Source organism: Heptranchias perlo, chromosome 18 (assembly GCF_035084215.1).
Source record: "Heptranchias perlo isolate sHepPer1 chromosome 18, sHepPer1.hap1, whole genome shotgun sequence".
In the NCBI taxonomy this organism is placed as follows: Eukaryota; Metazoa; Chordata; class Chondrichthyes; order Hexanchiformes; family Hexanchidae; genus Heptranchias; species Heptranchias perlo.
In genome coordinates this window covers 30,695,320-30,708,330 of record NC_090342.1, presented here as the reverse complement: position 1 = coordinate 30,708,330, position 13,011 = coordinate 30,695,320, and the positions used below count along the sequence as shown (strand labels likewise).

Genomic DNA, 13,011 nt, shown 5'->3' with positions numbered 1-13,011 from the left:
CCAAGTTCCGCACCCATGAGGACGGCCTCAACCGGGATCTTGGGTTCATGTCACGCTACATGTAACCCCACCTGACGTAGAGTCCTCCAGACTCAAGTCGTAGTTGGCCTGTTCTCCCTACACAGATGCGGCCGGACCTGCTGCGATTTCCAGCAAAAAAAGTTATCTGTTTTAAATACAAACTCCAGCATCTGCTACATTTGACCCCTTGTGACCCCACCTCAGTATTCTTGGATGTAATGTTTCCCTGACTAACCTGTTTGAACACCATTCATTCCTTTGATTGCTGTGATTATCTCTCTGCCGAGGTGTGATAAAGGGCAGTTGGAAAGATTATCTGTAATCACCAGGCATTGTTCTCTGACTATATATGCTGTGCCTATATGCATCTCTTCACTTCACCTGACGAAGGAGCAAAGCTCTGAAAGCTTGTGATTTCAAATAACGCTGTTGGACTATAACCTGGTGTTGTGCGACTCCTTACATTTGTCCACCCCAGTCCATCACCGGCATCTCCACATCATGGGAAATATAATACTCTTATAATTGTCAGGGACAGAGGGTGAGAAAAGAAGAGGAAATCAGAAGGTGATAGGGGAGATCAGAGGATCTCCTGAGAACCAACTGAGGAAGAAAAATTATTAGAACGACACGAATGATCTTAGGTACTGGTGGAATAAAACAAGAATTGTGCATGAGTGAAACTTGGAGTAGATCAGAAGGGAAAACAGAAGCACATAATTGAAATGGAAGACCACAGGAATCTGCTGATGACAGAACAAAACTTGAATTTATAAAACATCTTTAACATAGAAAAATGTCCCTAGGCGCTTCATGGAGGTGTGAGGAATATTGGACGCCAAACCAAAGAAGGAAAAGTGGAGGTGGGGAATGTCCAAAAGCTTGAGGAAAAAGGTGGGTTTTGAGGAGGTCTTAAAGGAGGAGAGGTAGGTGGAAAGGAGTACATGAAGGGAAATTCAGACCATGGGACCTAGGCAGCTGAAAGCACAGCCACCAATGGTGGGGCAAAGGGAGGGAGGAATGCAAAAAAGACTGGAGTCAGAGTATGGTGAGGGAGGAGATCATAGGGAGGGGCAAGGCTATGGAGGGACAAGCAGTCTGATAGTATGGAGTTAGTGAAGGGGTCAAGACAGGTGGTGGAGAGGTAGCGAACACGTGGACACTGGCCCTATGTCTACGGATGAAGTCTCAAAGGGCAACATGTAGATGAGTAAGAAGAGGGGTTCCAAGGATGGATGGCTGGAGAACTCCAGAGGTGATTGTTCTGGGGTGAGAAGAGAAGCATTGCTAGAGATGCTCTAGCTATGATTGGATAGGTAAGAGTGGAATCTACAAGGCTCTGTGGGTCATCAGCAGCAACAATTATATACCATCACAATCTATAACTTGTGGCCTGGCACATCCTTCACTGCTTGTTCTCTGCAGATTGTAGAAGGGCCAGCAGCAGCATCAGGGAAAGCTTAGAATGTGGTATCAACCTGTTGAAACTACCACACAGGGCTTACCTACATGCTAAACACTAAAAGCAGCAGACTATAGAGAGAGTTAAGTGGTCCCACAACCAACAGATCAGAGCAAATCTCTGTCTCTCTACCACATCCATTCAAGAATGGTAGTGGACATCCAGGCAACCGACAGGAGTAGGAGGCTCCATTCCCATCCTCAGCCACGGTGGAGCCCAGCATGCAAGAGACAGACGAGTCTGAAGTGCTTGTAAGTGTCTTCAGCCAAAGTGCTGAATGGATGATCCTACTCAGCCTGCTTCTGAGGTAGACACCAGTGTGCGGCCAGTTCAGCTCACTCTATGTGACATTAAGAAACGGCTATCTGCATTGCATGCAGCAATAGCTATGGGCCTTCACAGCATCCTGACTGTAGTGCTGAAATGCAGTTAGTGACTTCTTCATAAACCAAGATGTGAATATAGTTGAGAAACAATACAATTAATCATTTTTTAACCACATACAATCATTGAGCCAATTAATCTTTTTCTAACCAAATACAACATTGAGCCACTCAAAAATCTCAACCAACAGGTAGGAACTCTTAAATTTGTCCATCGTGAAAATGGAGCAGCATTACAACCAATCTCTAATTGTTTTCAGAGGGTGAAGCATACATGCCAACCATCCACTTTTTTATTCAGTCCAATCAATATATTTATTTGAAATAGAAAAATAAGCTGGATGTATATTGCATTTCCACTTCTGCAGTTTGTTGCCTGTGTTTACCACTGTCATTGCTAAGTTTCAGTACTCTCTGTGCTGGTTACACTGAGCCTTGTTTTTGGAGTCTAGGCTTTTTAATCTTCAGAATCCACAAAAACAGATTTTGGAAATGCACAGCAGTGAATGGCAGTGGTTTTAGAGAAAATTGAGTAGAAACTATCAAGGGATCTGGATTTATTGGTTCTATTTGCCTGAGGAAATCATTGTGACGCAATTGTAGGACAAATTTCTCAGTAGTGGTATTTTGCCCAACTGCAGAATGGCTGCAAGTTGCTCCCTTCCCTTGTGCAGTGTAACCACACAGTTAAAGCGGTTGATAATGGTCTCCTGTAGACTTATTGATTACAAAATGGAATTTACAGCCCTGGAGAGGTTTGTGACCCTGATTTAGATGGAGCATCATATCCCCTGTTCGGTAGAAAGTTGTTGATCTTATTTAAATTAATATTTTGCTCAACAGCTGTCTCCTGTCCTTGAATTCAGGAAATGTACGTTTACCAAAGTGGTGTGGAAACATTATTGAGTTTATGTTGCTTGGTTTTAATAGAATGCCTGTACAGGAGCATCCGTATCAGAAATCGGTGTCAGGAACAGAACTGGGGAAGGAAGTTGAGCAGAAGATGCCTGCTTCATTTGCTGATCAGGTGAATAATCATTTTTGCATCATGTTTAGAAATGCAGCAGAGGTAATTTTATTCATTTTACTCTGCATCCCATATTTATTAATTTGCAACAACAGTTTGCATTTTTATAGGGCCTTAACGTAGAAAAACATCCCAAGGTAAAATTAAAAAAAAATGCTGAATCAGAGAAGTAAGTAGTAGGAGGAGGGGTGACTAAAAGTTCGGTCAAAGAATGAGTTTTAAGAAGGGTCTTAAATGAGGAGATACAGAGGGGTTAGTGAGGGAATTCCAGAGCTTAGGGCCTAGGCTGCTGAAGGCACGGCTGCCAATGGTGGGGGGAAGGGAGGGGGGATAAATTAAGAGTTCAGGGGAGGGGAGTTTTTGGAGCTGGAGGAGATGACAGAGTTAGAGAAGGACAAGGCCATGAAGGGATTTACGTTACAACGGTGACTAGACATCAAAAAGTACTTCAGTGGTGCTTTGGGATGTCCTGAGGTCGTGAAAGGTGCTATATAAATGCAAGTTCTTTATTTAAACATATGGATGAGAATTTTAAATCTGAGGCATTGGGAGACCAGGTGTCACTGTAGCCCAACGAGGACAGGAGATGGGCGAACGGGAGTTGGTGTGGGATAGGATATGGGCAGCAAGTTAATTCCTGTGTTTGTGTGGTTTTAAATGTTTGTTAAAGGTGGAAATGAAGGAATTGTTTCTGATTATTGAACTCTTTAAATGTGAATTTGTTTTGGGGATACTTTCATTCTGATCATGCTCCTCTCTGTTCCAACAATAATTTCTAAAGCTTTGAAAGAAAGAACGTGCATTCATATAGAACCTTATCACATCCTTAGGACATCTCAAAGCACTTCCCATGCAATGCATCACCTTTTGAAGTGCAGCCACTGTTATGTATTGAAGTTTTTTTTCCTCAAGTTACATTAAGTAATGGGACTGTTTGGGAAAGGCTTCCCACTCAGAGGGAGATGTACTGGGGAAACAGAAACTACAGATTTCCAAGTAGCTTGATTTGGAAACTTTTAAATGTGATGATGGGTTTCTGCACATGTCAGACACCTGGTCAGCCCAAAGGAAATTAGCCGACCAATCTCTGAAGAGGGAACATACCGTAATTTTTCCCCCTGCGTTTACTTAATTGGCAATAGCTGTGCATTGTTAACAATGTCCAGAGTTTTTATTGACAACAGTATTATTCGAGGGAGGGAGCTACATTTTTTTTAAGTGTGCCTGCAATAGATTAATTTAGAAATTGTATCATTTGTTCATCAATTTGAGCACCAGCTTTTAATTAGTTAATTGTAACATATTGTGCCGTACAATTAATGCTAATGACATCCTTAAAAGACTCAATGTTGCCAATAATAAATTTGTGCAATCATGACTTGGGGAAGGGGTGAAATTATGCAGCACAAACAGAGGAATATATGAAGAAGTTAATGCTGATGGGTCTTCAAATTGCAGATTGTATTTTAAGAACATAAGAAATAGGAGCAGGAGTAGGCTACGGCCCCTCAAGCCTGCTCCACCATTCAATAAGATCATGGCTGATTTTTTACTTAATTCCACTTTCCCGCCCTATGCCCATGTCCTTTGATTCCCTTACTGTACAAAAATCTATCGATCTCAATCTTGAATACACTCAACGACTGAGCATCCACAGCCCTCTGGGGTAGAGAATTCCAAAGATTCACAGCCCTCTGAGTGAAGAAATTTTTCCTCATCTCGGTCCTAAATGGCCAACCTCTTATCTTGAGACTATGAGCCCTAATTCTGGACTCTCCAGCCAGGGGAAACAGCCTCTCAGCATCTACCATGTCAAGCCCTCTAAGAATTTTATACGTTTCAATAAGATCACCTCTCATTCTTCTAAACTCCAGAGAGTATAGGCCCATTCTCCTCAATCTCTCCTCATAGGACAACCCTCTCATCTTGGGAAACAATCTAGTGGAGCTTCGTTGCACCCCCTCTAAAGGAAGCATATCCTTCCTTAGGTAAGGAGATCAAAACTATACACAGTACTCCAGGTGAGGTCTCATCAGAGCCCTATATAATTGCAGCAAGATCTCCTTACTCTTATATCCAATCCCCTTGCAATAAAGGCTAACATACCATTTGCTTTCCTAATTGCTTGCTGTAGTTGCATGTTAACTTTCTGTGATTCGTGTACGTGGACACCCAAATCCCTCTGAATTCCAACATTTCTTAGTATCTCACCTTCTAAAAAATATTCTGCTTTTCTATTCTTCCTACCAAAATGGATAATTTCACATTTCCCCACATTATACTCCTTCTGCCACCTTCTTGCCCACTACTTAACCTGTCTACATCCCTTTGCAGCCTCTTTGCATCCTCCTCACCGCTTACTTTCCCACCTAGCTTTATATCATCAGCAAACATGGTTACATTACTCTCTGTCCTCTCATCTAGGTCATTGATATAGATTGTAAATAGCTGAGGCCCAAGCACTGATCCTTGCAGCACCCTAATAGTTACAACCTGCCAATCCGAAAATGACCCGTTTATTCCTACTCTCTGTTTTCTGTCCATTAACCAATCCTCAGTCCATGTTAATATATTACCCCCAATCCCATGAGCCCTAATCTTATGTAACAACCTCTTGTGTGGCACTTATCGAATGCCTTTTGAAAATCCAAATATACTATATCCACTGATTCCCCCTTATCTACCCTGCTAGTTACACTCTCAAAAAACCTAATAGATTTGTCAAACATGATTTCCCTTTCATAAAACCATGTTGACTCTGCCTAATCATATTATGAATTTCTAAGTGCCCTGTTACTACGTCCTTAATAATAGATTCTAGTATTTTCCCTACTACTGATGTCAGGCTAATTGGTCTATAGGTCCCTCTTTTCTCTCTTCCTTTCTTGAATAGCGGGGTTAGATTTGCTACCTTCCAATCCACAGGGATCGTTCTAGAATCTCGGGAATTCTGGAAGATCGAAACCAAATGCATCCACTATCTCTGCAGCCACCTCTTTTAAAACCCTAGGATGTAGACCGTCAGGTCCAGGGGATTTGTCGGCTTTTAGTCCCATTCATTTCTCCAGTACTTTTTCTTTACTAATCTTAATTACTTTATGTTTCTCACTCTCATTAGACCCTTGGTTCCCCACTATTTCCGGTATTTCTTTGTATCTTCTACTGTGAAGACAGATACAGTATATTTGTTTAACATCTCTGCCATTTCCTTATTCCCCATTATAATTTCTTCTGTCTCTGCCTCTAAGGGACCCACAATTACTTTCGCTAATCTCTTCCTTTTTACATACTTGTAGAAGCTCTTACAATCTGTTTTTACATTTCTTGCTAGTTTACTCTCATATTCAATTTTCTCCCTCTTTTTCAATTTCTTGGTCATCCTTTGCTGATTTCTAAAACCCTCCCAATCCTCAAGCTTACTGCTCTTTTTGGCAACATTGTAAGCAGCACCTTTTAATCACCTCTTAACTTCTCTAGTTAGCTACAGCTGGTTCATTTTTCGTGTGGAGTTTTTATTCCTCAAGGGAATGTATATTCGTTGAGAATTATGAATTATTTCTTTAAATGTTCACCATTGCTTATCTACCATCATATCTTTTAATCTAATTTCCCAATCTACCTTAGCCATCTCGCCACTCATACCTACGTAATTGGCTTTGTTTAAATTTAAGACCCTAGTTTCGGACTGAACTACATCATTCTCAAACTCAATATGAAATTCTATCGTATTATGATCACTCTGCCCCAGAGCTAATTAGCCCCGTCTCATTACACAATACCAGATCTAACATAGCCTGTTCCCTAGTTAGTTCCTCGACATATTGTTCGAGAAAACTGTCTTGAATGCATTCCATGAACTCATCCTCCAAACTACTTTTGCCAATTTGGTTTGCCCAGTCGATATGAAGATTAAAGTCTCCCACGATAATTGCATTACTCTAGTTACATGCTCCTCTAATTTCCTGATTTATACTCTGTCCAACACTACCTCTACAGTTAGGGGGCCTATAAACTGCTCCTATCAGTGTTTTCTGCCCTTGTTATTTCTTAGCTCCACCCATACTGATTTTACATTCCTGATTTTCTGAGCTAAGATCCTTTCTCACTACTGTCTTTATCTCATCCTTTTTTTAATCAGTGCTACCCCCCTCCTTTTCCATTTTGCCTATCTTTTCTAAAAGTTAAGTCCCCTGGAATATTTAGTTCCCAACCTTGGTCACCCTGCAACCACGTCTCAGTTAAATAAAACCCATTTATCTCTATTTGTGCCATTAATTTTAAAATTAGAAATAAACATATTGAAAACTATTTATTCACTTTATTACTATAGTGAGTTTTTATAACGACCAAAACAAGTGAATTTGCTGTCCCATTGTACTTCGATTTTTAATTTATTATTTCTAACAAAATTGCTTTGTAACTGAAACTATTTACCTGCTACCTAAGTGTTAAATGGGCCTTATCCATTTTTATTTATAAGGATATTTTTTAAAATATTGATAACTGCTACTTGGAAGAACATGTTAACTATTCTTCATTTGTATTGGCTGAATGAACACTGATGTCCTTTTCTATCACACAGAAATGAGCAAGATGGATGATTGCAAGTGGAGCCAAGATCTAAGAGGACATTGTTGTGACAGCATTTCAGTGTTCTAGTTCAATGGGTAGATGCAATTTTTCATTTTTTTTAAATAGGTATTATGAGAAACTCAGGTGTAAAAAATGTACTTTAAATTGTAGCATTTCTATCTGTGTAGGGATTTGGTTAAAACTGGTTTACAAGAATAAATGATGATGCCTTTTTCTCTAGTCTGTTGAATGTATCTGTGAACAGGTAGCAGCCAAGTAAGCAATATCTTATGGATGTAGCACTGCAGTAAGATACCCAAGCATCCTTTTAACAAACTGAGAATCATTTTGGAAGATTTCTGTGGAAATCAATTCTTGTTACCAATACAAACAGCCACAGTTTTTTGTGATGCAGTAGTTTAGTTGCAGGGTTACAAGCTTTTGTTTCTATTGTATATTTTTTCCCTGCTTTATTCTATAATGTTACAGTTGATACACTAAATTGTTGACATGAAAACCATTCTGCACTGATGCACAGAATGTTTGTTGTTCTGCATTTCTTTGTTTAAGATTGTCTTGCTGTTTTTTTTGTAACATTTGATGTGTTCTCTGCTGCTGAAATTGTAATATTTAATCGCCAGTCTCAGGTTTGCTTGCAGTGACTATACCACAAATGCTAAATCCCAGTAAGAAACCCGAGACAACACTAAAATAAACTTTATTTTATTTAAAATATTTGATACAGGTTCACCAGCAAAACATTTTAGTTCCTGTACTGTATAAATCAACTGAGATAAAAGATAGGGTTTAGTCAATAGGTCATTTATTGCTGTTGGATGCAATCAGCAGCTCTATGGTATTACAGGCCTCAAAAACACAACTGATATCTATCACAGGTTGTGTGTATATTGTTTTTCAAAAAATAAACCAGTTGGATTGTTGGTGTGGGTACTGGCATTACTCAATTGATTGGGTTTTTTTCCCAGTCAGCCATCTCCATTTTCACTTTGGCTTTCACATGGTTAAATTAATCTATTACAAAGAAATTATGATTGGGCATATTAAAACGTATGTTGTCATTGTCCTCTCTACTGCCCTCTAATGTACTTGTTAATCAGCACAACTGGTGAAACCACTAAACCCCATCGGCCAAAGGATGTTTGCATTTAGTCCTTTGAGTCGACCTACCAAGCAGCTAGTTGAAAGGAACGTTTGACAAGATAGGGCGTGGTTCACCTACAAAAAACAAAATCTGCTTTTAGCAGACTGGTTTCTGTAACAATACCTCAGCCTGAAGTGTGTCAGCTATGCCATCCCACCATCAGCTGGACAAAATATGTTGGGGCATGAGTACAAAGGGGCAGCTATGTTTATCTTAGGATTCCCTAGGCTAGAAAGGAGAAAGTCAACAAGGATTCCCGGTCCTAATCACTATCGGTCAGTCCCTTGCTGGAAAGTGCTTGTGTGGAACTCGGAGGGCAGGATTGAGTTAGGGTATGATGCTGCTGTTTGTTAAAAGCCTGCTGATATGTGATGTTTACACTCTCAAATGAAAAATGGCCATTTTTTGAGGTACCAATGGATCAATATCCCAGTACAAAATAAGGAACTTGCATTTATATAGAGGCTTTCACATCCTCATGACATCCCAACTCGCTTCACAGCCAACAAATTACTTTTTTTTTGGATGTGCAGTCGGTGTTTTGTAGGCAAACATGATAGTGAATTTGCACACAGCAAGGTCCCACACGCAGCAATTAGTGATGGTGGTTGAGGGATAAATGTTGGCCAGGACACTGGGAGAACTCCCCTGCTCCTGATCAAACAGTGACATGCGATCATTTGCATTCACCCAATCCAGGCAGATGGTGCCTTGGTTTAATGTCTCATTCAAAAATTGGCACCCCCCAACAGAGCAGCACTCCCTTGGTACTGCCTAACTTATCTGCTGAAGTCCTGCAGTGGGGCTTGAACCCACAACCTTAAAGGTTAGAGTTATACCACTGAGCCAAGCTGACATTAATGTCAGCACCTTCAGGAGAGCGGCGTAGAAATTGAGAACAATGAAAGTGCATTGGACCCTGTTTCTCGATTTCTGTCTTTTTTTGCAGCTACTTAAGTTGCTTCCAGAAACTCTGGAAAATCTATGCAGCAATAACTCCATTTATTTCTTTTATCAAAGTCTTGCTGTAGCATATTGATGTTCCCATTGTATAAAGGATATTTGTCTTGTCTGGAGGCAGCTATGATCACACCCACTTAAAACACTCCAACAATTGTTGATCTTTGATCAGACCACGTGAGTTTTTAGCCATTTTTTTTAATTATATAAAAGACAATAACATACCTCAGACTGTCAGTCCTGCAGTCTTCCACCAAGTCTGCACTAGCTACAGCCAGTATTTTACTCTTCTCCAAGGCACTAGATGCTGGGAAACATAAAACCTATTTATTTGTACTTTATATTTTGTATATGTTGAAATTTTTTAATGAAATGCAATGTCAAGTCACTTTGGTTACAGTTGTGACACATACCTCAGTTGTTCTGTACTAGGGCCCTTATTATGTAAGAAAACATTTTTATTGTTGCTTGACTGACATAGATTATTTTCCATATGAATTTACTATTTTCTATATTGTACATACTTAGAATAAATGTTTGAAAACCTCAGCCTAGTGGAGTCTATCTGCATGCTGTGGGGCAGCAGAAACTTCTTTATTTGAATCAGCAATTTGATAATGTGTATAAAATGTAACTCTTTCAGTATTCTGAGTAAAAGTACAGTTCTGGAGTGATTCTTAAAACTGAGGTACAGAACACTATTAAGTTATATGTCATTTCGTAGAAAAATAAGATAAGTATGTGAAAGGCCATAAAGCCTGGCTAACAGATCCTGCTGTTTTTAAATCCATGTACATCAAACTATTTTTATCCCTCTGCGGATCGAGTGCCATATCCCTCTGCGGATTTATTTATTTCTACACTGAAATACTACCTGGTAAAAATTACTTCACCTTCTTCTAAACATAACTTTCTGGAATCAAACAAGCCACTGAAAGATAATAAACATCAGAGGAACTTGAGTCTTACTATTATTGTGAAGTCAAACTCTAAGATTATTGACTACTATTTATTCAAAAGTAAAATGGGTCTCCACACGGATTGAATCTTTTGACGGGTGATCTCTATGTTGCTAACCCTAACCCTAATGTTCTCTACCATCCCATCCATAAACCCTTTTTAAAGGAGCTCTACACTATGGTTGTGACTTCTGAACTGAAGGAATTGTTGGAATGCTTACCTTTAGCATTTTCCAGAAGTAGGATCTGTCTTTTTCAGTAACTTTTTTTAACCCTCTGAATCCTGGTAGGTCCAGAGAAACCATGGTCAATCTGAGCCTGACAATTTTTTAAAATTTCAGCTTGCACACTGCAATTCTCACTACAAATTCACATTTTTTGAACAAATAACTTTTTCTCAACAGATGACCTATGTTTGATTTGTTCTGTGGGTAATAGTGCCTTTCCATGTTTGTTGTGATTCAGGAGACATAATCAATCCATTGCAGATATGAATCTTGCATTTCCCCCAAAAACTCTGTTTATACTGAGGAGGTTGACATATAATAATACTTGCATTTATACAGAAATTTCTCATGTCAAATGCTTCACACAATGGATTCATTTTGGACTGCTGAACCTGTTATGTAAGTAAACATGGCAGTCATTCTTCACCCATCAAACATCCCACAAGCAAACAGAGCAGAGGTGAGAGTATATATTAAGTTCTTAATGCCCCTGAAACTTTGTGTCACAACTAAAATAATTGTCTAATTATACCTCCTGTAAATCATGCAGTACAATTATTCTGTAGTAATCAGACCACAATAACTTACCAAACATTAAAACCACTTCATCTGCTTAATTTAGTTTTCTTCTAAAAGAAATGGGGTTTTGTGGTGTTATTTTGTGGAAAGTGATTGTCAAAGTACAAGGCTATAATCCATGGTTTAGACTTCATGAACAAGCAAGTAACAAAGTTTACGATGTCACTTGAGTCTCAATTATTTGAATGTTTTATTACTTACTGCCATTATTCTGTATTCAGTTAGCTTGGGTAAAACACACTGTTCTTGAGCCAGGATTCACTCAAAGATACCAAAATACATACCAGTTTTTTCTGTGTGTATGATTATGGCTTGAACCTCAGTTAAAGAAGCTCTATCTGTCATGAAATATAGCATCATTGATACTGTGATCCTATCATTAGCAATTTGCAAATAAATTTCTAGAAAAATAGCTCCTTAATTAAAGTGGGTTGGGCCACTCATAGGCTCAATGGCTAAATACACTGCTCAATATATTACTGAGCCATTCACATCAGGAATATTCCAGGTCGAGTCCTGGGGCTAAATTGGCATCTTTAGCATTCTTGACACCAAGCTTCATGCACCAGGAGTGCACATCAGGAATTTGGGCGCAATCCAATTTCCAGGCCTCACTGTCTAGGTTCGTATCTAAACGGCCATTTGGGTGAGGTACTGGAGGGCTCCTGCATTGGAACTGTTCTCCAGCATATGTCACTGCTTTCAGAGGAGTGCTGAGAAGAAAACTGGGGGAGGGGGAAAAATTATATTTGTTTTGCCTCATAATTTTGCTAATTAGTACTTTAATATCCTGAAATTATACATTGTGATAATTAGTATATAGGGACATAGGACTAGGAGTAGGCCATTCAGCTCCTCGAGCCTGTCCCTAAAGCATCTGTATCATTCATCTGCTATTTTAAGAGGCACCAATGCATTTAAAATAAACTGGTTAATGTATCTATCGAAGGGAGAAACAAATTGTATATGAAGGCATTAAGTGCTGTTATGCTAATAATTACAGTGGAATATCAAGGCTTAAGATTTCACAGTATATTCAAATTATGTTTTGCCAGAAATGTGTTTTTTAAATCACCAGAAGGGCAACTAAATCAATCTCAGTTTACACACATTCAGTATCAGCAAATCTTTCACCTGTTTAGAAACAACAAAGGTTATGGTGTACAGATGGAACTTGCTGCAAGTTTTACATTAAATATTGCTCAGAATAGTCTGAGTAACAGGGTCTCCATGACTGTGACAAGAGCTGTCCTGATGGCTTAGTTGGTAAAGTGAGCATTCCCTGCTGGAAAGTGTGCATAATTGGATGTCAAGTGGGAACAGGATGGGGCTCAGCTGCTATACCTCAAACAGTTAAATAGCTTGTCAACACTTAATACTAAACTCTTAAGTGAAGAATGGTCACTTGGGTAAGGTGCCAGAATTCAACCAGCAGCTATGGAACTGCACCTCAACAAGAGTCAACACCTTCAGGATAGAGGAAAAGGGAGGTAATTGTCCTAAAAATAAGATGTGATTTGACATGGGTATTTAATATGTCTGCTAACTGTTCTTCTGGAAGGGAGTCATTTTTCTCTGTCTTCACATAATGCTTCAAACCAGTCTAACAAAGTTCTACATGTAGAATAGAACAACAGTGTGTATAGTGCATACAAAAGA

General features: G+C 39.3%; 1 protein-coding gene across 1 annotated transcript in view; it reads left to right on the top strand.

The window, feature by feature from the left end:
* The window catches only part of cecr2 (CECR2 histone acetyl-lysine reader), a 142,945-nt gene extending 132,815 nt beyond the window's left edge, over positions 1 to 10,130 (top strand). Inside the window, exons 18-19 of the mRNA XM_067999628.1 lie at positions 2,797 to 2,893; positions 7,476 to 10,130. Coding sequence (XP_067855729.1) covers positions 2,797 to 2,893; positions 7,476 to 7,481 — 103 coding nt within the window. The 3' untranslated portion in view covers positions 7,482 to 10,130. The remainder of the gene's footprint in view (positions 1 to 2,796; positions 2,894 to 7,475) is intronic.
* Positions 10,131 to 13,011: the final 2,881 nt, after the last annotated feature.